The following is a 23,596-nucleotide window of genomic DNA, read 5'->3' as shown; positions in this document are numbered from 1 at the left end:
TATGTTTTGTTTCATAGTGACAATGGTTTATTTACACCTTTAACACCCCTATATGAAATGTAGTTTACTCTAAAAATAGAGTGAGAAATACATGCATAATGTATGGATTTTATATACTATCATTACATCATCCACTATTCATATTTAATCATAAATGACTATTCAAAAAAAATGTATGAAAACAATTGATGAATTATGTAGTGACTAATTGACTATGTATAAATCTTTAAACATAGACAATGGATAGATATTACATTAAAAACTAAATAGCCTTGATCATATGATAAATGTTAATGAATGTTAATGAGGAAAATGATAAATTGAGACACATGAAAACCTAAAAAGTATCTACTTATATGATTAAATGTTATGACATTCCTTTGTTCATTAAAGGTGTTGAAGGAATCAAAGGGCGAGAGAATTGAGGTTGGAAGTGTGAAATAAACAAAAGGAGAATTTTGGGTATGTTTTGTTGTAGATGAAGAAATCAGAGAATGAACAATTGAAGGTAGAAAGATTCAAGTCACAGTACATCCATGTCACTCATTCAGTTTAAAACATTACATGCAACATCATCTTAACTTCGAAGATGGGAAATATCAAAACTAGTTGTTTATGGGGTAGTTGTATACTCCTTAACCCAAAGAATCATTATCACAATAACATTGAAAGAATAACTGAAAAGGGAAAACTGCTGTTAATTTAAAGAATAACTTGCAAATAAAGTGATTTTATAAGTTTACATAGGGTGTGACAGGATACATTCCAGAATTCTGGAAAGCTACCACCAGTTGTAGTTTCTGCCCGATCCATCGCCACTGGAATTGTCAAACCTCGATGCTGAGAATCTATGATGAAAAGCTTTACCGGATCTTCGTGAACCAGGGGTCTCATAAGCATTCCTCGCCTTGTAAGATTTGGAACTTGGAGAATGACTTCCGTTGCTAAAAGAATGAAGTTTAGTACTTTCAGTAGATGGTGTTACCGGAGACATCCAACCGTTCCTTTTGGACTTCACAGGAGAGAAGTCTCCAGGATGCTCTGTCGTCCAATCACCCCTATGGATTGATTTCTGGGGAGTTGTATCTTCTCTTTCTTCTGTGTGATGCCTTTTCTTTTTATAACTCTTGTCCATATCATAAGGTGCAGACCTATATCTCATGTAGTCATTTTCTTTCTGGAATCTTGAAGATTTGGTATTTGATAATCCATACTTCTTTGGCTGTGGAGGTGAACCAATCAGACAAGGAATAACTTACTCATAAAAGAAAACTGAGTAAAAAGAGCATAAAAACAGTAACATAAAATATCGAAGAGCTACAAAAATAGTCTTAAACATATCATGTGATTTACCTTCACAGAACTTTGGCATTCTCGGGCAAAATGTCCTTCTTCACCACACTTATAACATGAACTAGGTGTGGAAGCATCAGTGGTCTCACTTCGCAACCTTGAACATGCCTGTATAAATTGAACATTGATTTTTTACAAAAAAATTATATAACTAAAAAACAAATAAGTATCATGTGCCAAGTTGAAGATTTTGAAAAACGGCCTAGTGTAGGTCTTCTTTCTTCTAGTGGAAAAAATATGAAATTAATGAAAAAGCAAACCATTATTACCCTAGGAAAGGAAAAGGCACGGGATGATAGTCTAAGTCTATATCAAGACCAAAAAATAACTCATTCAGCTAAAACCACCATTGGAAAAACTTACCAAACCAGTATGACCCAATTGACCGCATTTGTAACAAGAAAATTGTCTCTGTGCAGTGTCTGTATTATCTACACAGCATAAGTGACCAAATCTCTTGCAGACATAGCATTGTATTTCCTAGTTAAAAGAAGAAAAAGGTAAACAGTCATTGACTGAACACTCCACAACTCACATACAATGCAGCCCACTATTTTTAAGTTATTGTCAATAAAATAAAAGGATGAAAAGAAAAGCAGAAAGACGCAGAAGAGAGCAACCTTGAGATCATCCTTTGAGTAATCATCTTTGCATGAAAACATCTCATGGCCAGAAATTCCACACTTCAAGCATATTGAAGAGATCGAAGCACCCACAGCATTGTGCCGCTCTGGACAGTCTTTAGCACGGTGTCCACCCTTCTTGCAAATAAAGCAATCTCGCGACTACAGAAACACAAAGTCATTAGTTTGAAGCCTTCATACACCAATAAGGACAATGTTTATGATACTCTTAAACATGTGCAATCAATCAGTATGTGACAATTGGTTGACAGAAGGATTCTACCGAAACTATTTTGTATCAAACTCATATTTTATCCTATCCAACAGTCCAGGAACTGCCACAGTGGCAGCTGTACCAGGCCACCAATGCGTCCAAATCAGAGGTCGTAGTGTTGGGCCATAGACTCAGCAAACCAATAAAATGAGAAAACACATATAGATCAGATCTGCTGTATCAGGGATTCAAGGGGAAATTTGGAAGAGCTTATAGAGTTATTTGGATAATAAGCTTGTGAAAATAGGTTATGACCTTTACATAAGCTCTCTTTACCTTTTACAATAAGCTTACGAAAAATAAGCTCTTTCCAGCTTATTTTTAAAAAAACATTGAATGAGTGCTTAAACAAGCCTACCAAAACATGTTCATACGGAATTTGTACAGTTTCATGGCACCATTAAAAAAATGAAAAGTAAAACACACATACCTTGGTGCATTGCTTAACATTGTGCTCCAGACTGCCACACACAAAGCATGGTTTCTTGCGCCTGGATGCCGCAGTACAATTGACCGCAGCATGGCCTTCTTCGCCACAATTATAGCACGTTCCCCAACTACTATCTGGAGGATCAAAATACCTCGGACCTCGCTGATACAATACAAAAAACATATTTACCCAACTAAGCCTTTACCAAGCCGAATAGCATTTTCAAAATCACATTCTAGAACAAATATTAACTTACAAGCAGCTTCCTCAGAACGATATTGTCACTCGTCTGATCCGTTTTATCTACTTCCGCACATTCATTTTTCTCTGTGGCAGTGATTACCTCTTGTGCTCCTTGTTCTTCAGCTATAACAACCTACATAAAATGAAGAAATTTTTTAAATTCAACACAATCCAAATTCCAGTTTTGAGCAATCAAATCATTATTTCAAATCATTTACATAGTTAAAATAAGATTTCGGTAAGGTCCAATCATGCACATTTAGTGTTACATACTGAGGAAGTCCAAATTTTCATTTAAATAACAAATAAACTTAGAAAAAAAAAACGATTTTTAAATCCAAGCGAAGAATAACACATACACTTTGATCCTCATATTCAACCTTCTTCTTCTTCCTCCTCTTCTTTTTCTCAACCCTAGTCTCCTCATTGCCCACATCAGAAACACCAATTACTGATTTCCCAACCAATACGTCGTCGTTTCGCACTTCCACAACTTCGTTTCGCTTGGCACCGACATCACCGTCCACCACCACATCGTTGGGAAGTTGATTTGGCTTGTGCTCACGCTTAGCGAGTGCTTTCTGAACGATTTTGAGGCTGAGATCCTCGTTTGCCTCAGCATCATCGTCACTGCTATGTGTCTTCTTCTTTTTCTGCCGCTCTTTTCTCCCCATCTAACTTTCTTCCTTTGATTTCGCCCAAAAACCCTAACCCTAATAAGTACCCATATACCCCCAAATTATAAGCACAAAATTGTCTTTTTGGAAACAATTATTTTCCTCTTTTTATATATTCTAGGTCCTTCTTTTTGTTTTTTTTTTTTCCATTCAAAAAATATTTCTCCGCCAAAATTAAAAAGTTTTGTTTTTTGAAATTTTGATTTGTATTTTCAAAATAAAAAATGCAAATTTTGAATTGAAATGTTTTTATTATTTTTAAATGGTTTACTCTTAGTTTTCAAATTTTAGTTTAACTATAAATCACATTGATAATCATTATTATTATTACCTCTATGACTAATGTTACCATTACACTTACAACCTTAACAATTCACCAATGTTAACATGATCGTTGTCTCCACCACCCCACCATCAATCGTTAAATGATCATAGTCATCGTTTTATCGTTTCGACCACCACCACCAATACGCAAAAATCATTCTCAGTTTCTTACCCTATCAAAACTATTGTAGTTGTCATGATCATTACCACCACCGTTATTATCACCACCACCCTATCATTAATCCAACTATGGCGGATATCACCATTACTCCTAACATGTTGGTATATAGTACATGGTGGGTGATACAAAAGTTTAGGGTGTTATCTTGTTACAATAGCAAATAAGGGTCTTGGATGATAGTGTCTTTCAATTAGTATATGGATATAAAGGGTTGTGACATTAGATATTAAGTTTCATAAACTAAAAAAATATATAAAATTAAAAGTACCTTTTTATTTTAAAATTTCGTTATTGCTACTCAAATCTAGGTTGCACTAAATTAAATTGATAAACAAACTCTTTCCAAATATAATTAAGTTGTTTACCTATTTTTACAATCAAGTTAGATTGAACCGACCAAAAATTGAATCAACCATTTAAACAATATACAATATAAATTTACTATAGATTGCCCTACTTATTTGAAATTATTATTGCTCTTTTAACCCAACAAGTGAAATTTAAATTTATGGCATGTTAAGGAAAATCATTCACCAAAATATGAATCATTTTTAAAAATGAATCATATATAATATAAGTATTATGTTGAGTTATGATTAAGGGTTGTGACCGAGAGTATATTTTCTGTCTCACAGTATATGACACTTCATATGCCATTAATTGTGATTAGTCTAGAAAATACTTAATAATTAAAATTTTAACTTAAATTTATTTTTTTCAACTAATCATAATCATTGGCACATAGAATATGTTCTTGTTGTGACCCCATGCTCTAAATTCCAAAACTTCATAATTAGCATGGTGATTTGTGAGTTGTAATTGTAAGACTTTAATTTTATGTCAATCATTATCCATATTATTAATAGTTGCATGCCTTCCTAATAATTGAACTATGTAAGATGTATTATAAGTGATCATTAGTTATTTTCTATATTTTGTTTTGCATGCATGTAAATAATTAACGGTAAAACCCTATTTTAGTCTCTAAAAAATTGTGTTTCAATTTAGTTCGTGAAATTTTAAAAATTCAAAATAATCTCCAAAAATATGAAATGCATATCAAGTTAGTAATTTTTAGCATTTTTATGACCCATTATATATATTATTTTTACTCACATTTGTGATTTTTAAGTATTACTTTGTATTTTTTTTTCAAATATCAAATTAGTAGACTGAAATTTTTTTAAAGACAATAATTGATATTCACTCAATAACTTCATATTAAATATATTACATTATTTGGATCTAACTTATCAGCTTAAAATGATTTTTTTTTTGCCCAAATTGGCTTTATCGCCATTGTTTTCATTTCAATAAATATGTGTTCATTTTAAAGAAGATTCACAATTATAGGAAAATAATTTTTGCAAATGTTTTCTCCTTCTTGAAAACGACATTTTTTACAAGATGTTGATGAGATTTTCAAATTATTTTTTCAATCTTATTTTTACACCTAAATCCTTATTTCTTAACTTTTAATATCAACCGTTCACCTTTAATAAAACAAGATATAAATTAATTTGAAGCATATATGGCAAAACGAGTTAGTTTACGTTAATACAGTTAATCGTGGAACGATTGAAATCAACAAATATGCTTTTTATTTGTCTCATTCATACTCTGTAACATTTGACATGTTGTCTCCACACCCATATCTTTGTCTTACTGTGTTTCCATATAATTACAAGTTTCATTTAATTAAAAAGAAAAATTATAAAAATATGAACTAATAATTTCATATTGTATTGTAAAATTTGATTAACTAGGAAGACAAATATATAAATATATGATTTATAAGGACAAAACATTCTCCTTCCATTATCTTTCCACAAATATAGTTAATCTACCTATAATATACTAAATCACTACCTAGTAAATGACCAAAACCTCAACCACCATAACTTATCATTGCCATTCTACAAATCACTATATAGTAAACCCACACCTATCTTCATCTTACAAAACCCAACTATCAAGAAAAAACAAAAATTAAACTTAAGGGGTGACAACTTTGATGGAGGACATTGTCTTTTTGGTAGAGAGTTCTTATCCCAAACTAGTTGCATACATCAACACTATATTTGGTCGGGGTGAAAAGTGAATGAATGAATGTAAGAGTAATGAAATGGGAAGTAAAATATTTTTTCTATACTTTAGTTGCATTAGATAGAGGGAAGGAAAGAAAAATCGGTAAGATTCATAGCATACGACGGGCGAGAGGGGTAGGTGTGGTGACTCAGTTTGTCTACCAGTTTCAGGTGAGGCGGGCATTCGGAGATCCAGGGCGAGTCCCAATTCCATATATACAGTTGTAAGTGAGCCTTGCCGCCAACTTCCACCTGACTACAAAAAACGTGAGCGCCTGACATGAAAGGTTGTGAGGTACCTTTATATATTTTGTTTAGGGAGAAAAACTCAAACGAAGAAGATTAGCAACAAATGTTATCATTATTAGCTCATTATAAATTTAAAAAACTCGTATTTTATATTAGTCACACTTATAAATGTCACTCACTTTTTAATATAAAAAATTAACACACGTATATTATTGTCATTATTAATAATAATTATATTGGTTTTCTTTACTTTCTTTCCATTTCCTTCATATATATGAACAACCACATACTATCAATATATTAATTTGAGAATAAAGTATGTTTTGATGTGTGAAGAGAAGTTATTTCCTCATATTCACTCGTTAATAGACACTTGTATTATTTTACTTTTTACTTATTTTAAAAATAGATAAAAAAGTAGCATGTGTCATTGCATAATTGGTGTAAGGAGAGAAATTATCTCATCACACCATGAGTTACTTCATTCTCTATTAATTTTATGGAAATTTGTAATTTATTCATGAATTAAAAATATAAAAGAGCTAGTCAAAATATACATAAACATACATGAATACTCTAGTATTAGATACTGTAGAAAGCAATAAGTTAGTGTTTTTTCAAATAATTACCATTTTCAAATTTCAACCCACTAAATAATCTAAGAATAAATAGTAAATACTTTTTTTTTTAAAAAGGAAATAAATAAATACTTACACGCTTATTAGTTATTACACAAAACTTCGTGCATCCCTCTTAAGTGTTCGAAATCTGGTCTAGAATTGCAGTCTGAAATACCGAAAATACCCAAATCCTCAAATAAGAGCAAAGTCCTTTCTCCTTTCTTCTTCTTCTTTCTTCAGCTGATCTCGTTCTCTCTCTAGACACTCTTCTCTTCTTTCTCTCTCCTCCTTTGTTTCTAACCTAGTTTAGGTCAATTTCCATATTTCACCATGACTGTTATGACACCTGCTCCAATTGATGTACGTTTCCATAACATCACTCTGTTACTCGCTTTGCACTTGCGTTTTGCTTTGTTTCGCACTTCAATTGATTATGTATTTTCGATTGCGCTAGTGTTGTTCTTTTTCTTCATGATTTGGTTTGGTGGTTGTGGTTTTTGATCTGTGCGAGTTGAATTTGCTTCAATTGATGCTTGTGTTGCATTTATTGTTTCGAATTTTAGGGGTTTCATGTGTGGATTGATTTAATTGAGTTTGGTCTTCGGTGGATCCGAAGTAGGGTGATGATTTTTTTTGTTTTGATTTTGGTTTTTGCAGCAGCAGGAAGATGAGGAGATGCTCGTTCCGCATACAGATTTGGCTGAGAATAATCACCAACCCATGGAAGGTACCATATTTTTTTTTATCTGTAGAGAAATTCCTTTTTTCGTACTTTATTTATTTCCTTTTATTTGATCTAATCCAATTAGAAGAGTTCGGAGCCAGTTAATGCATTGTTTGGTTGCTAGCAGAAGAGATAGAGAGAAGAACTGAGTGATAAGTTGGTCTAAGAATCCTATGTTTTTTTTCCGTTATAAAAGAAAATGTTTTTTTAGCAGTTTTGCATTTGGGGAATTGTTGACTTTTTATTCTCAGTGTCTTAATTGATATTGTGATTCTATCTCTCCGTCGTGTTTTCTCATTTATTTCTGGCAAGCAAGTAGAGGGTGTAGTACTTTTACGGCCACTTTAATTTATTTCATTTAATGCATGACATTTAATTGCTCTTTTTCATTTACTTTGGTGATCATTAGTTGTGGCTCAACCTGAAACTGCCAACAACACTGTGGAGACTCAGCCTGTAGAGGATCCCCCATCATCTAGATTCACGTGGAGAATTGACAACTTTTCTAGGATGAATACAAAAAAGCTCTATTCAGAAATATTTGTTGTTGGTGGTTATAAATGGTATCTTGCTTAAACATTCCATGAGTTGATTCTGATGTTCATTTTTCTTAAATATCAGCTCCTATGTATACTTATATTCAGTGATATCCTCTCCTGATTCTTGTTTTGTGCCGACAGGCGTGTGCTTATTTTCCCAAAAGGGAACAATGTAGACTATTTGTCCATGTATTTGGATGTTGCAGACTCAACCAGTTTGCCGTACGGCTGGAGTAGATATGCACAGTTTAGCTTGGCAGTAGTTAATCAAATCCATGATAAGTACACTGTGAGGAAAGGTAGTCTCTTCAGTTTGGTTTTTACATTTGTTACATGCTGAAAATAGAAGTGAAGAATCTATTTTTTGTATAAATTCAAATTTTCACTCAGAAGCCCGAATGACTGTGGTGGATTATTTTAACCGAATCAACATATTACATTTCTGTATATTGTGCTCATCTTCTATGCCATTTCTTCTTACACATCAATTTCTTCAAATACTGATAAAAATTAAAAAACCTAACCAAACCAGTTGACAACATACTTCTTTATTTTCTTCTGCCTTTTTGTCTTCCCATCCAACATTTTCTTTATTAAACTTTACTATGTATTTGGAACTGTCACTTTTACATATATTCCTTTCCTTTTATTTAAAGTTGAATTTAAATTTGATATTTTTATTTTACCTGTCTTAACTGAATATGCTAGTATTATTAAATGAAACAAATGAAAGAGGAAAAATGTGAAAGCGCAGATGATTTCTTGGGCATATAATGTCATTTTACTTGCATATGCAGACACACAACACCAATTCAATGCACGAGAAAGTGATTGGGGTTTCACGTCCTTCATGCCACTTGGTGAATTATATGATCCTTCTAGAGGGTATCTTATGAATGATACACTTATAGTTGAAGCCGAGGTTCTTGTTCGTAGGATTGTTGACTACTGGACTTATGATTCAAAAAAGGAGACTGGCTATGTTGGTCTTAAGAACCAGGGAGCTACCTGTTATATGAATTCTTTACTCCAAACTTTGTACCATATTCCTTATTTTCGAAAGGTTAGGCACTGTTTCTTCTTTTTTATCTTTCTTCTTGCCTGAATTTCACTTGTTTGATTGAAAATTGACGAGTTTGCTGGGTCTTGGATATCTTATTTCAGGCTGTGTACCATATGCCAACTACAGAGAATGATATGCCCTCTGGAAGCATCCCTTTGGCTCTTCAAAGTTTATTCTACAAGCTCCAGTATAGCGATACCAGTGTTGCAACAAAGGAGCTGACAAAGTCCTTTGGATGGGATACATACGATTCTTTCATGCAGCATGATGTTCAAGAACTAAATAGAGTACTGTGTGAAAAACTTGAAGACAAAATGAAGGTAGCAGAGAGGTCTTTTGGATGCATCTGTTGGATTTAATTTTGTTGAACTACTATCTCAAATGTATTATGGATTATGTTTATTTTGTCTTTAGGGGACTGTTGTTGAGGGAACTATACAGAAGTTATTTGAAGGGCACCATATGAACTATATTGAGTGCATCAATGTGGACTACAAATCCACTAGAAAGGAGTCATTTTATGGTACTTTTATATGCATTCTGAAATTAATTATATATTTATTTTTACCTTGTCACGTGATACTAATTTAGTTTTACTCATGGATCACAGACCTTCAGCTTGATGTCAAAGGCTGTCGTGATGTTTATGCTTCCTTTGACAAGTATGTTGAAGTTGAACGACTTGAGGGGGACAACAAATATCAGGCTGAGCAATATGGCTTGCAGGTTGCTAAATACTGAACGTGCTTATAAATTATAGTAATGCCATTTTAAAGATGTTAACTTTATTGTGAGATTTATAAAAAAATTATTCCCTCATGGAATTGTTTTTCTTATTATAAATGTGTTATTGTGATCCTTTCTATCTTTTTTATTTTTTAAAATAGATTTTTGCCATCTTAGAAGTAAATAAGAAATTGTGGATGTGACACTTAATTCTTTAGCTTTACTGTTGCTTGCTGGTGTCTATGAGAATAGGATGCGTCTTCCTATGTATTTTCTGGGAGAGGGAATGCAATTTTGACTTATATACTTAGGTTAAGCTTTAAATCCCTTGACGGTCTTTTTGGAAAGTTGAAAATGAAAAAACAGCAACTTCATGCAGAGTGAATCATGGGGAAGCTAGAGCTTCTCTCACATTTGATCGTTCTAGATTCTTCCAAGTTCTCTCCCAACCCATGTAGGAGAATTTTCAATTTGTACTCTTATGGTGTGTTTTTCTTATAATATGTTTTCCCAATTTGCAACCCTTTCTACCGATAACTGAGATTCCTTCATTATAAATCCATATGCCATTCAGAAGTCCAAATCTCCTCTGAAATTGTTTGTTTGGTCAGGTGGCACTTAATTCAATTAATTCAAATGACTAGTAGTTGCAAGTTTGCATCCTTTGCACTGCTCTCTTTTCTTATACCTTTGTTATTTCCATCCCTTCCATGTCTTCCTTTTCCTCTACTTTTCGGTGTCATCAGCAAATTGATGTTCACAGCTTTCTCAAATATGTAGTGTTCTGTGATACTTGCTATATTTAGCAAAATGATAGATGCTATATTTAGTCTAGTGTGTCTCGGAGTGTGTGATGGCAAATGGAACTTCAGTGACAAATATAATACATGTAAGTTGTTTATGTAGGATAATCATTAACAGTTAACCCCTTTTCTCAGGATCTGTTGGATGTTTGATTGTTATAGCTCAATGACTAGTTTTCACCTTTTGTAGATAACACCAATTCTGTGATTTATACCTAGGATTTCCAGTTTTATTATATTATTTCGGAGTGATTTGTTTTTATATATTTCAAACATTTTGCTTATCTGCATGAGACAATTGCACAATATTTTATTAAGATATATGTGCTGCGATGTCTGTCATATCGCAATCCTATAAGCAGTTTATTTTATCTACTTTGATGTATGAACTAATTTTTTTGGTGTTACATAATATTTTCAGGATGCTAAGAAAGGGGTCCTATTCATTGATTTTCCACCTGTCCTGCAGCTTCAGCTGAAAAGATTTGAATATGATTTTATGCGGGATACTATGGTAAAGGTTAGTAGTCCAATAGATTATTCCCTTCTCTCGGTACATCATTCACTGTCATATTGAGGATTTTAGCAGTTCAATTTTATTTAGAATCCCATTACTTTGTGCACTGGAATTGAGTTGCAATTGGTCCCAATTTTTTAGTAAGATGTAGTCTACTTCAGCTAATCAGGTCTACTATAAATGCCATTACAGATTATTTTCATTGAAAGTTATAATTAGTTATGCTGGAGAATGTATAGTGATATCTTTGCTCATTGTAATATCATAGTACACATTCATTCATGGAGGACAGTAGTTAGTTCTTTGTGTTATTGATAACCACAAAGGATTTCTGCCTGTCATTGCTTCTTTTTCTGTTGATATTTTTTTCTTTTCTCTGTTTGCCAGGAAGACCTTATCTGTTGTATGTACATGACATATATTTAAAATTAACATGTAAAGGGAGGTTGTCTGCTAGAGACAGCATGGGCATCAGCTATTATCTTATGTTTCTACTATTTTATGGATTCCTCACTTTTGATGGATAGAGTGAACTCACTTTTCTATGAATAGGAGTTTGATTTTCTCCTTCTTTTCTATTGACATGTAGATTAATGACCGTTATGAGTTCCCCCTGCAACTTGACCTTGATCGTGAGAATGGGAAGTATTTATCACCTGACGCTGACAGGACTGTCCGCAATCTTTACACACTTCACAGGTATTGTATTGATAGTGTCAGCAGTATATGTTGCACTGGCTTTATTGCACCAGTGGTAGTCTGCTTGTGACCTTTCTGGCTTTACTCCATAATGACTTGTCACTGCAATTAGTTTATATGCTTAGTTTATTTGTGATGTTATGTATTTGACAGATTTGAAATTTTTCTCCAGTGTTTTGGTTCACAGTGGTGGTGTGCATGGCGGACATTATTATGCTTTTATAAGGCCAACTCTCTCTGAGCAGTGGTATGTATAATGAGATTTACATGTTGCAACTATACATGGCCTTTTAAGATACAATGCTTTTGTGCATAGATGTATGAGGATGGGGCCCATGTTACGTTACCTGCTTATATGCTGATATTGCTGCATTCAACAATTTCTTCTGTGGTTCTGAGTTTCTAGAGACCATGCATAGTTAGCTAGACAATAGATACTTGGTGAATACACGTTTCATTGTTTTCAGATGACAAATGATGTTACAAGAATATATTTGTCACATGAAGGGAGTGCTGAGAGGTGCATGGGAGTGGGGATGTGTGAGAAGTAAATTACGTAGACATATTTAGTTTTGACAAGGTTATCATGAAAGTTACAGAGTTCATCTTGTCGTACTGATCCAGCATCGAAAAAATTAACAACTTTGATGTGACATCAATTTGTGAGTCTAACATAATTCAAATATAAAAAAGTATTTTCTTTATGGTCCTGCTAAGTTGTGTAACCATCTTTCGAACTGTCTCAGAAATATATTACCTTTATTTTTTATATCACAATTTTCATTGCAATGGAAATGAATTATTTACATCAGACCTCGATGTGCTTCTTTTGAATATGGGGAAGGGGAATAGTATCGGCTACAGTGATGGAACCTTCATAATAATTTCCACTTTATTCCATACAAGCAGCACACCTGAGACATGTGTACTGTCTGGTTGCTTCTTTTTCTAATGGGGACAGACTGAACAAACAAGTATCCTTGATAAATGTTTTCTGATTAATATTTTTTCCACGTGTTTTATCATAGCAACTGTTTAACTACCTGCAGCAGTGCAATGGTTGCATGAAGAGTATATGGTAGGTGATATGTGAATTGTGAAACTAGGCTTTTGTAGTGTTAGACATTTAAAAGGCTAAAATTGTTCCCTTGGCACTTTTGATTTTAGTTGGTACTAATAATTCAAGTTGTCAGCCTTTATCTTCTTTTGTTACATTGTGATTTGATTGCTTTTCTTGGTCACTATCTCAATCCTTCACTGTCTGATTTGCTTGAACATCTGAATGGTTCTCAGGTACAAATTTGATGATGAGAGGGTGACAAAAGAAGACATCAAACGGGCATTAGAGGAGCAATATGGTGGCGAGGAGGAGGTAATTGTTTTATTGCCATTGGCTGTGGTATATGACTCCTTTAAGCATTCACCTATTTACATTTCAACCATTGTATTTTATCAGTTACCGCAGACAAATCCTGGATTCAATAACGCTCCTTTTAAGTTCACCAAATATTCAAATGCTTATATGCTGGTGTATATTCGTGAAACTGACAAGGACAAAATAATATGCAATGTGGATGAGAAAGACATTGCTGAACATTTAAGGGTAAATTGCTATTCTTATGCTCTTTAGGGCTTAAAGTAAAGCAAGTAAAATAGCAACATGTTTGCAATTTTTTACGCAAGTCTTTTAATTTTAGCATGTTGCTGTCTTTTAATTTTTATTCTTTTGATATTATATATGTTGTTTTATTTTGTGAAATTTGCATTAATGGATAAATGCAGGAGAGATTGAAGAAAGAGCAGGAAGAGAAAGAGCACAAAAAGAAGGAAAAAGCAGAGGCCCATCTTTACACTATTATAAAGGTTCCTAGTTCGTGACGTACATTTATAGAATTTCGTGTTGTCTATGGCTTTTCAAAGATGCCATGATTTGTCAATAAAATTGTGTTTATATATTACTGATAGCATAAAATGTTTCTTAGGTTGCGCGTGATGAAGATCTTGTAGAGCAGATCGGAAAAGATATATATTTTGATCTTGTTGACCATGACAAAGTGAGGAGTTTCCGTGTCCAAAAACAGATGTCTTTTAACCTTTTCAAGGTATTATAACTAATCACTTAGAAAACATTTATTTTTAAGATAGTACTAAAATATGAAACTTGTGTTGCTTTTGTTCGATGGTTATATATCACATGAATCTATGTGTTATTAAGTTTTGAGTGTTATTTTATTTTTATGTTAATTTGTGGTTTATAGGAAGAGGTTGCAAAAGAGTTTGGTGTACCAGTTCAATTTCAGCGCTATTGGCTATGGGCAAAGCGTCAGAACCATACCTATCGTCCTAATCGGCCGTTGACACATGTTGAGGAAGCACAATCTGTAAATATTTTATCTTTTCGTCACTATTTTTCTCCCCAACTCACATGCACATTTACACTAAGAAGAGGCTTCCAGATTTTTCCACTAAGTTATTTTTGTTTTCAATATGGTCTAATATTTTTTTGTTCCAAATAAGTCCCTGAAGTTAATTTTGTTCTCAAATTGATCCTTTAGGTTGTTTTTTCATTAGTTTGTAGCTTAAAACACATCTTTTAATGTTATGATCTTAGAAAAGTAATATATGTACATTGTAAATCTTTTCATTCTGAACTCTATAACACCAAAATTGCAAGTTTTGATGGAGAATTGATTGTTTTTTTGGGAAAAATCAGTGGTTAGGATCAAAATGAAAATGAAAAAAAGTACGGGACCAAATTTTAAATAGAAATGAAGTTTAGTTTTATAACTTATTCAAGATGTTTGTTTTGTTTGAAAATGAGCTGCCTTCACCATACATATTTTATGTTGAATCTGTTGTATGGTTCATGCCATCTTGTTTTGATTTGCTAATTCCCTAATTGTTATCGCTGTTTTTTTTAAGATTGCGATTCTCAGGCTAGACAATAGCTACCACTGTTGTGTAATTTTGTGGCAATTTTCCCCCTCAATTTGCTACGCATTGCAGGTTGGTCAATTGAGAGAGGTATCAAACAAAGTTCACAACGCAGAACTAAAGTTGTTTTTGGAAGTGGAGCTCGGACCGGTATCATTTGTATTATGAAAGTTGTGTAATGTTTTGATAGCATTAAGCATCAATACACTAACACAGTCCTCTTGACAATCTATGTTGCTGTGTAGGACTTTCGTCCCATTGCACCACCTGAAAAGACAAAGGATGATATATTACTTTTCTTCAAGTTATATGATCCTGAAAAAGAGGAGCTACGGTATTCAGTAATTTCTTTGTTTAATATATTAACCTGCAACAACAAACTGGGTTGACACATGTTTTTCTCTGTGATGGCAGTTATGTTGGTAGGCGGTTTGTAAAGAGTACTGGTAAGCCATCAGAAATCTTAACAATGTTAAATGAAATGGCTGGTTATGATCCGAATGAAGAGATTGGACTTTACGAGGTTGGTTTATGTTGTCCTCTTTAACATTTATCAGCTGTTACTTTATCAAAAGTACTTTCTGAATGTTGTTCATCCTATGTTCTCAAGCAATATGCTTCTTTACCTGCTAAGCGTAGGTCAACCCTTCATTTTTTAGTATCTGGTGATTGATAACATTTAAAACACATAATACATAAAAATATATCTTTCTGGAAAGAATAAGTCTTACCAGAAGGGTGAGCACTTCTATTGATGATCTAATTTTCAGCTTCTGATCTTAACAAGTGACTTTAATCATTTGGCAGTAGTGAATTGACTGAGCCTATTATCGTGCAGGAAATTAAGTTTGAACCAAATGTCATGTGTGAACCTATTGACAAGAAATTAACTTTTCGAGCTAGCCAGGTAATTTGTGTACATGGTGTACATTGAGTTGCCACATTTTTGGTTGGCCTGTTGACATGTTATTGTGTTGCAGTTAGAAGATGGTGATATCATATGCTTTCAGAAAGCTCCTTCTATGGATAGTGAGGAGAATGTCCGCTACCCTGATGTGCCTTCATACTTGGAATACGTGCATAATCGACAGGTATTTTCTTTTTGTGATGCTTTTAATTTGATTTGATGCAAAGCATGAAACCTGCCTTGTGCATGTGCATGCGTGTATGAGTTCATAACCTATAAGCCTTGCATGTTTCATTATTTTTTTTGTCGGTTATCAGCTGAAATTTTTACCTCCAATTTATGTATTTTAGGTTGTTCACTTTCGTTCTCTGGATAAACCTAAGGAAGATGATTTCTGCCTGGAGATGTAAGCATTTTGGAATTTATTGGTGTAAATCATTGTTTATACTATTCTAGTAATTCACTCGAAAGAACATGCAAGTATTTATTATTATGCTTAGAATTTTATCCACATCATATATTGTATTTTTATTGACTTCCCAGGTCAAGGCTCTATACATATGATGATGTGGTCGAGAGGGTAGCTCAACAACTTGGTTTGGATGATCCTTCAAAAATTAGGCTTACCCCACACAACTGCTACTCTCAACAACCAAAACCCCAACCTATTAAGTACCGTGGGGCGGACCATTTGTCTGATATGCTGGTTCACTACAACCAGGTAGTTATTGTTCAACCCTTCATAATTTTTTTATCCAAAGACTATTGGAGAATAGCACTAAATAACAGTGGGGTAACTGTTAATAGGATGTTATGTTTTGTGAAGCAGTTAGTTAAGATAGCTGGCAGTTATGTGTTGCCAGCTATCAGGCATGGCACCATGTGCCTTAGCATTTATATAAACAAATGAGTCAACTTTTGTAAGTTCAGCCATTAAGAATTCAATGAAATAGAAAATAGTCAGCAATTACATCTAGATTCTCTCTGATTTTTCATTTTCTGTTAGCTTTTCCTACTTCAAGTTCTATCTTCTTGCTCAAACATAACATCTTATTCCTTTCTCCTGTGTCAGACTTCGGATATTTTATACTATGAAGTACTTGATATCCCTCTGCCAGAATTACAAGGTCTGAAAACACTGAAAGTGGCATTTCACCATGCTACCAAGGATGAAGTGAGTATGATGTTCTGATTCTCTTTTGTTTTTTATCTAGATTAATTTCTCAACATTTTTTTATTTCGTAATTGTTTATTCAGGTGGTTATTCATACCATCAGACTCCCAAAACAGAGCACTGTGGGAGATGTCCTCGATGATCTTAAAACAAAGGTAGTTTCGTTGGATTTATGCTTTGGTTCAAAAATAAATTTCGATGTTTTCCTCTAATTATACTTTTTCTCTTCGGTTAATTACTTTTATATCTTAGACTCACTTTTACTACTATTATTATAGGTGGAAATGTCTCATCCTGATGCTGAGCTTAGGTTGCTTGAAGTCTTCTATCATAAGATATACAAGGTATGGGGGTTAAGCGTATTTCAAGTCTATGTTAACTGATTGGAATCGGACTTGAACTGATAATTTTATTGCTAACATTCTTCAATTGATCGTGCTACTAAAAATGCTGGTAGCTATTAGAAAAACACTTTTATTTATTATAATTCATTCCATCCTGCTGCTGTTTGTCCAGGTCTTTCCACCCACTGAAAAGATTGAAGGCATCAATGATCAATATTGGACATTGCGTGCAGAGGAGGTTGCACTCTCTCTCTCTCTCTTCTCTCCATCCTTGTGTGTTTGTGTATGAGCTGGAAGCAGTGGAATTTCGAAATATAACTGTTTTTCTCGGGGTAAATATCTCTTAATAAGTGGGGCTCTTAGCTGGTTGTGATTTTTTTACAGGTTCCTGAAGAAGAGAAAAATCTTGGTCCACAAGGTCGTCTAATCCATGTATACCATTTCACTAAAGACACAGCTCAGAACCAAATGGTAAATAATTTTAGTTGATTCCTTTTTACTTTATACAGTGTATATTATTTGTTGCCTGTGAAACTTTGTGTGGTGTTAATTGTTAACAAACTTTTTGTTTCTCTTCTATCATGTACAGCAAATTCAGAACTTCGGGGAACCTTTTTTCTTGGTCATACATGAAGGTGAAACGCTGGATGAAATTAAAGTACGAATACAAAAGAAACTTCAAGTTCCCGATGATGAGTTTGCTAAAGTATTTCCTCTTCCTGCGTTCTATGTTTTATATTCGGCTACCACATTTTCGAGTATTTTCCTAATATTTTGTTATTTTTCTGCATTGGCCAGTGGAAGTTTGCTTTTTTCTCATTAGGACGTCCTGAGTACCTTCAGGACTCTGATATTATATCCAGTCGTTTTCAGGTGCATTAATTTCTCATCTTTTTTCTTTTTCTTTTGAATTCAGATGGGATTGAGTAGTACCATTTTCATGCTTGACTTTATGCTCATATTGTCATTTTGTTGTTATTGTTATAGAGAAGAGATGTATATGGTGCTTGGGAGCAGTACCTTGGCTTGGAGCACACTGACAATGCTCCTAAAAGAACATATGCAGTTAACCAGGTTAGTAATTTTGCTGGACAGAGCAGATTTCTTGAGCTTATTTTGTTTTTGGATTGTCTTGTGGTTGTCCATTGCATTGGTACTACTGGCTCATTTTAGTTGAGGTTGAAAAAACTTTGGTTTGTTCCATTGTTCCAATTTACCTGTTTCGTTTTCAGAATCGCCACGCATATGAGAAGCCAGTAAAGATTTATAATTAGGGAAGCAGTATTGATGAGTTCCCTTCCTGCGTAGATGAATTTGGCATTCTAAAAACTTGGAAAATTGCACAAGGCTATCTCTATAGGCAAATAGTGAAATCAGCAATTGTGGTGGTGGTGGTGGTGGTGGTGTATGCAGGTTTTTATATATTAGAATTGTGTTATGTAATTCTTTATGTCAGCCGGAGTGACATTGCTCTTAACACTTAGTATCTGCCGACCAGAGTCCCTTGAGCTTTTTAACTTCCGTTTTTGTATGGAGGTTCTTCAAGTTGAAGTCATTCATCATCATCGTCATCATCATCGTCATCATCATCATCACTGCACTTTGTATCAGTACATAAGATTTTTGGATTAGTGAGTGTATACAGGGTATAGTTGGTTGACTTTTATTTATCATTTTCTGAATTGCATCCAGATTTTGATAAGTTAGAAGAAGGCTGCAAAATGGTGTAGCAAAGTTTATGTAATATATAGGAGACTTGTTAGCCTCCTCCTCAAAGCTCTTTTGTATTATGCAGCAACCACCCAGTTGGTCTATTCATTGTGTTTAGGGTGGTGGTTCTTTCTGGGTAGTAGTAGTAGTATTGGACATAATAATAGGAAATAGAAATCAAATCTGGTTAGTTGGTTGGAGGATAGTGAGTTCCTGCACTCCCATAACCGATATAAGAGGAGACCCAAGCCAGCTACATCTTTTTTTTTGTTTCCCATATGTATTCTCGCACTGGAGGCAATCGTGTCCGAGTCGGGAATATCCACATGTATGTGGGGCTAACTCTTCCGGTGGGTGTTTTTACAGCTACATCTATATTAATGGTTATAATACTCCAAAACTACCAATATGACGCATAATTTCTTTAGTGTTCCCACAATGATGCACAATAAATCTGATATTTAAGAATAAATCTGATATTTAAGAAAATGAGGTGTATGGTTTAGATAATCAGCATTCTATTTGTATAAATAATACACAAATATTATAACTAATATAATTCTGACATCCAACGCAAATTGTAATTTAAAATAAATGCATCGATGTTTTAGAAGTTAACGTTAAAAATTGTGAGTATTATAAAAGTACTAGTGTTCATCTAATCATTGTTTCGAAAATATAATATAATTAAAAGATCAATGGCTTTTTTTTTAAACTGCCTTGGACTTTAGCCCTTGGGCACCGGTTGTGTTCATTTTCAGGTTTTTTTCAAAAGAGAAGATTCTATTGAGAGAGAAACGATATTAAACGTTTGTCCTTTATAGTCTTCAAAACCAAAATTTTCTGAGTTGTGTCGTCTCTTGTAGGATATACATATTAGATGCCATAAAAGGATGAAAACTATTTTCAAATTTGAGTTCCCATTATGTATACCTGCCAATAATTTGAGTTATATGACTTGAATTAACTACTTAGAGCATTCAAATTACATCAATAAGATTGGGTCAAGTTTTGGGGACAATGTTTTCCACTGTAATGATGGCCGTAATGATAAAAATTATACTATTTGTATAAATTGTCACTAGACATAGCGACTTAAAGATACTTATAGAAAACATTTTTTGAATACTTCAAATATAGTTATAAATAGGTCTTCTACAATTTGAATTAACTGGGTTAAAACTTACCCCACTGGATAACTTTCTCAAATAAAACAGATAACAAAGTTACTTAAACCACATATTTAATCATCATGTCATGTATAACCAATTAACCATCGTCATTTTTCATTCACGCACAATAACAATTTTCTAATAATTTTAACACAACCCTCTTGACACAATCATAAATTTTGTTATAATGTTGACATAAATTGTTATAATGTTAGGCGAGTAGAGATTAGGGAACAACTTAAGGTGTTCCACAGTGGGGAGGGTGATAGTTCAGAATGAAGATCACCTATCTTAAAAGTAAAAGTAAGTTTCTAATCATCTATCTCTTATTCTAATAAAATTTTGACTTTTAATAAAAATTAATACGTATATTTTCAGCTACTCAAATTCTTTTATTGGGTATCACAATTTCATAAGAATATGACAGGACAAGGTTAAGGAGGAGATATAACTTCTTCACTTACCAAACCCACATGCAGTTATCAGTAACCCAACAAAAATCATCAATTGGGTAGGTTGGGAAAATTACTCTCACAAAAATCAACTCTCTCATGATTGCAATAAACACAAAATCTCTTAAAATATCTACTACTGAGGCTTTAACTTCGTTAATCACTACTTAGACTATGTCGCTTTAAAAAAAACACTTAGTTTGAACAAGAAACCCACTTTCAAATAATTCCTGTAACCAAATCTTACAAAAGTGTGAAGTTATAACGTAAGAGGTACTTCGAAATAAACATTCAATGAAGAAATAGACACATGTCTCAAATCATAAATTTCTTACGTATTGAAGGACAATATCTACAACAATTTCATTTTATTGCTCAGATGCTATCCATTTCTGAATCAAAGGGCCACAAATTTTGTTCAGCATTAGCCTTTTTGATGAACAGCAATCTGGTGGATGTCCATGTCCTTCAACATCACAGAACGCCCACATGAATCACAGGGGGCAGTCCTAGACCCACATATACTCTCATGTTCAGACAATCCTCTCAATTTGTCCCGGACGTCCATGGCAGAACTCCCTGCTGGAACCATATCGCCACAAAATCGGCATGAAATTAGACGCAAGGGACAAACTGAACCTTGATGCTCCACCTAATGAAAAAGTTAAAGCAGACATATTCAGACACCCAAAATTATCGTAATTTATGTCTATTTCATGTGTATTTTGTTTGATGATTGTCTGGCACAAAAACAATGCAATGTGATGATAAATCAGAGATCCAAAGAGACAGAGAAAATAAGAATGGGAATGTAAACCAAAAAGAAAGGGTGGGAGACATGCAACTAACCATTTGCTCTTTCTCAAGGATTATTCCACAAGGGCAGTGAAGTGGCTCATGGAAAACTTTCATGTGCTTTTCCAATTCTACTCGCTGGAAAGCTTGACCACATCGATCGCAGTGAATGTGGTTCTTGGACTCCCCAGTCCTTAGAACAACTCCGCAGCCCACATGCTGACAGACAACATTATGCCTGACACAGTAAGCTTCATGCAGTGCAATAGTCCTACTGGGTATGTAATGCTTGCAATTCCTGCATTGTTCAGTATCTATTTCTGTAGATGACATGGAAGATGATGCTTGCTGACCTGGTTTTTGGTTCAAATTGTCCTGAACCATGACTGATATTTTGTACCTAGTGATTCCCTTAAAGCCATATATACCAATGCTATAAGTCCCAGGTCCGAAATTTTTGTCTTTAGAGCTAAGAATCAAAGCCTTTGAGCCAATATCATGAGAAGACCACTCATGCTGGTGCCGCGTAGGAAATATGAGAGGATGTCTAGAAATGAAAAGATCCGTGTCACCACTATCTGTCTCGAATTCTAATTTTACCTCCACATTAGAGTTCCCAGTCGAGATTTTCTCCCAGGCGCCATTGTCTATGGAAAATTTGTAATACAGAAACTTCCCTTCATCTACTGTTCCAATTTGTGATACTCCAACTACAAGTGGAATTAACACATGTTCATCAGTCTTTTCTGAGGCTTTATCTGGATCCACTATGTCAACTTCAATATCCGTTTCTAAAACAGAGACAGTTGAAGAAGGTTTTAACTCAAGCACCCTTAATTTGTACGCCAGTTCTCCATAGTTCACTGTCAAAATGTCACCTCGAGAAAGAGTAGCATGCTGCCGAAGACTTGTTTCGAGGATAGCTTTATGGTTTGGCAAATCTGAAAATCCTACTCTTTCAGGTTGAAGTTTTGCATATGTCCCTTTTGGAAGCCAAACATAGCGGACTTCAACTAATGGGGATTCTATACTGCCTTCAGAAAATAAATTATTCCATACGTGAGGCGGAATACCCACTGAACCATCATCAGCGGTAAATTCCAGAACTCCTGAATGGGTGGTCCCTTGTTTGTCTCTATAATTACCTTGGGTGACTGAAGAGCCTTCGGCGTGAACTAACGATAACTGAAAGTACAAGGGTCCCTTATCAAAAGCACCCTGATCAGACAATTCGGTGAAGCAAGAAGGAGGCAGCTTGATCTTATCTCCACCACCTTGAAAAGGTACAGCCTCTAACAATCGATAAAACACGATTCCTCGACCAGCTAGTAGGCTTTCTTGCATCTCCTGATCAGCCTGAATTAAGCATTAAAACATTAAAATAAATGAATTGATTGTAGCCATAAATGTATGATAAACATTATTATATGAAGACTGGGTTTAAATAATGTACAATTAAGTTCCAAGGTAAATAAACATGATTTATGATATAGTATTAAGTTACGGCATCGTTCGATCCATGTAGCCGACCACGGTTATTGGATAAAGGCTTAGTTGTTGTTGTATAAAAGTTAAAATGAAATCGAAAAGAACATATATATGAGATAGTATTAAAAACTAATAGAATAGGTGGAAGATATGTGATAATGATAGGTTAGAGGATTGTATAATACTTGATGATAATTAAATTTTCCATTGTCTAAACCCTAATAGTAAAGGAGTGATGATGAGATAGGAAGATAACCCTAGAAATGAATTGTACCTTGAGTTGAGCATTGGAAGCGTCAATTCGACGAGACCTTTGAGAAGCTTCGATGGCTTCTCTTTGCTTCAGAGACTCTTCTTTCGCTTTCTTTTCCTTTTGTACTTTCAATCTCGCTTTCTCTTTTCTCTCCTTTTGTTCTTTCTCTAATTTCTCACGAGCTCTTCTCAGTTCAAAATCCATCTCTCTCTCTCTCTCTCTCTCTCTCTCTCTC

General features: G+C 34.1%; 3 protein-coding genes and 1 long non-coding RNA gene across 5 annotated transcripts; 2 read left to right on the top strand and 2 right to left on the bottom strand.

Moving 5' to 3' along the window:
* Positions 503-3,678, bottom strand: LOC109356792 (protein AIR2-like). Its single transcript, XM_019600330.1, has 7 exons — positions 3,283-3,678; positions 2,937-3,056; positions 2,681-2,842; positions 1,974-2,138; positions 1,717-1,833; positions 1,354-1,461; positions 503-1,222 (listed from the first exon to the last, which is right to left on the bottom strand). The coding sequence occupies exons 1-7, from the start codon at positions 3,595-3,597 to the stop codon at positions 782-784; spliced, it is 1,428 nt and encodes a 475-aa protein (XP_019455875.1). The 5' UTR covers positions 3,598-3,678; the 3' UTR covers positions 503-781.
* LOC109356928 (ubiquitin carboxyl-terminal hydrolase 12-like) lies at positions 7,189-19,305 on the top strand. Of its 2 annotated transcripts, none has more exons than XM_019600568.1 (32): positions 7,189-7,421; positions 7,722-7,788; positions 8,195-8,348; positions 8,466-8,623; positions 9,122-9,387; positions 9,489-9,707; positions 9,802-9,910; positions 9,998-10,113; positions 11,338-11,436; positions 12,023-12,132; positions 12,305-12,379; positions 13,426-13,504; positions 13,589-13,735; positions 13,915-13,995; positions 14,115-14,234; positions 14,391-14,513; positions 15,139-15,216; positions 15,312-15,400; positions 15,481-15,589; positions 15,905-15,973; positions 16,047-16,157; positions 16,324-16,379; positions 16,517-16,694; positions 17,046-17,147; positions 17,231-17,302; positions 17,426-17,491; positions 17,664-17,729; positions 17,876-17,962; positions 18,081-18,197; positions 18,290-18,364; positions 18,479-18,565; positions 18,724-19,305. In XM_019600568.1, the coding sequence occupies exons 1-32, from the start codon at positions 7,392-7,394 to the stop codon at positions 18,763-18,765; spliced, it is 3,357 nt and encodes a 1,118-aa protein (XP_019456113.1). In that variant the 5' UTR covers positions 7,189-7,391; the 3' UTR covers positions 18,766-19,305. The 2 variants fall into 2 exon arrangements, with proteins under 2 accessions (XP_019456113.1, XP_019456112.1); XM_019600567.1 differs by having other exon boundaries at positions 7,719-7,788.
* On the top strand, positions 20,915-21,180 carry LOC109357330. Its single transcript, XR_002108850.1, has 2 exons — positions 20,915-20,980; positions 21,025-21,180. It is a non-coding gene; the product is annotated as an uncharacterized LOC109357330 (long non-coding RNA).
* On the bottom strand, positions 21,100-23,590 carry LOC109357329. Its single transcript, XM_019601232.1, has 3 exons — positions 23,383-23,590; positions 21,675-22,976; positions 21,100-21,477 (listed from the first exon to the last, which is right to left on the bottom strand). Exons 1-3 carry the CDS (start codon positions 23,563-23,565, stop codon positions 21,250-21,252), a joined length of 1,713 nt encoding a protein of 570 aa, XP_019456777.1. The 5' UTR covers positions 23,566-23,590; the 3' UTR covers positions 21,100-21,249.

This window comes from Lupinus angustifolius, chromosome LG09 (genome assembly GCF_001865875.1).
Source record: "Lupinus angustifolius cultivar Tanjil chromosome LG09, LupAngTanjil_v1.0, whole genome shotgun sequence".
In the NCBI taxonomy this organism is placed as follows: domain Eukaryota; kingdom Viridiplantae; phylum Streptophyta; class Magnoliopsida; order Fabales; family Fabaceae; genus Lupinus; species Lupinus angustifolius.
Note: the sequence above shows the minus strand (reverse complement) of the source record. Positions and strands in the feature narration are given on the sequence as shown.

Excerpts from the sequence above, each read along its gene's own strand:
- LOC109357329 (XM_019601232.1), bottom strand. The coding sequence starts at position 23,565 with ATGGATTTTGAACTGAGAAGAGCTCGTGAGAAATTAGAGAAAGAACAA. Across the intron at positions 22,977-23,382 it reads CTTCCAATGCTCAACTCAAG|GCTGATCAGGAGATGCAAGA; the intron begins GTACAATTCATT and ends TGCTTAATTCAG. Across the intron at positions 21,478-21,674 it reads TCCTTGAGAAAGAGCAAATG|GTGGAGCATCAAGGTTCAGT; the intron begins GTTAGTTGCATG and ends CTTTTTCATTAG.
- LOC109356792 (XM_019600330.1), bottom strand. The coding sequence starts at position 3,597 with ATGGGGAGAAAAGAGCGGCAGAAAAAGAAGAAGACACATAGCAGTGAC. Across the intron at positions 1,834-1,973 it reads ACTCAAAGGATGATCTCAAG|GAAATACAATGCTATGTCTG; the intron begins GTTGCTCTCTTC and ends TCTTTTAACTAG. Across the intron at positions 1,462-1,716 it reads AATTGGGTCATACTGGTTTG|GCATGTTCAAGGTTGCGAAG; the intron begins GTAAGTTTTTCC and ends CAATTTATACAG.
- LOC109356928 (XM_019600567.1), top strand. The coding sequence starts at position 7,392 with ATGACTGTTATGACACCTGCTCCAATTGAT. Across the intron at positions 16,695-17,045 it reads TGCTGGTTCACTACAACCAG|ACTTCGGATATTTTATACTA; the intron begins GTAGTTATTGTT and ends CTCCTGTGTCAG. Across the intron at positions 18,566-18,723 it reads GAACATATGCAGTTAACCAG|AATCGCCACGCATATGAGAA; the intron begins GTTAGTAATTTT and ends TTTCGTTTTCAG.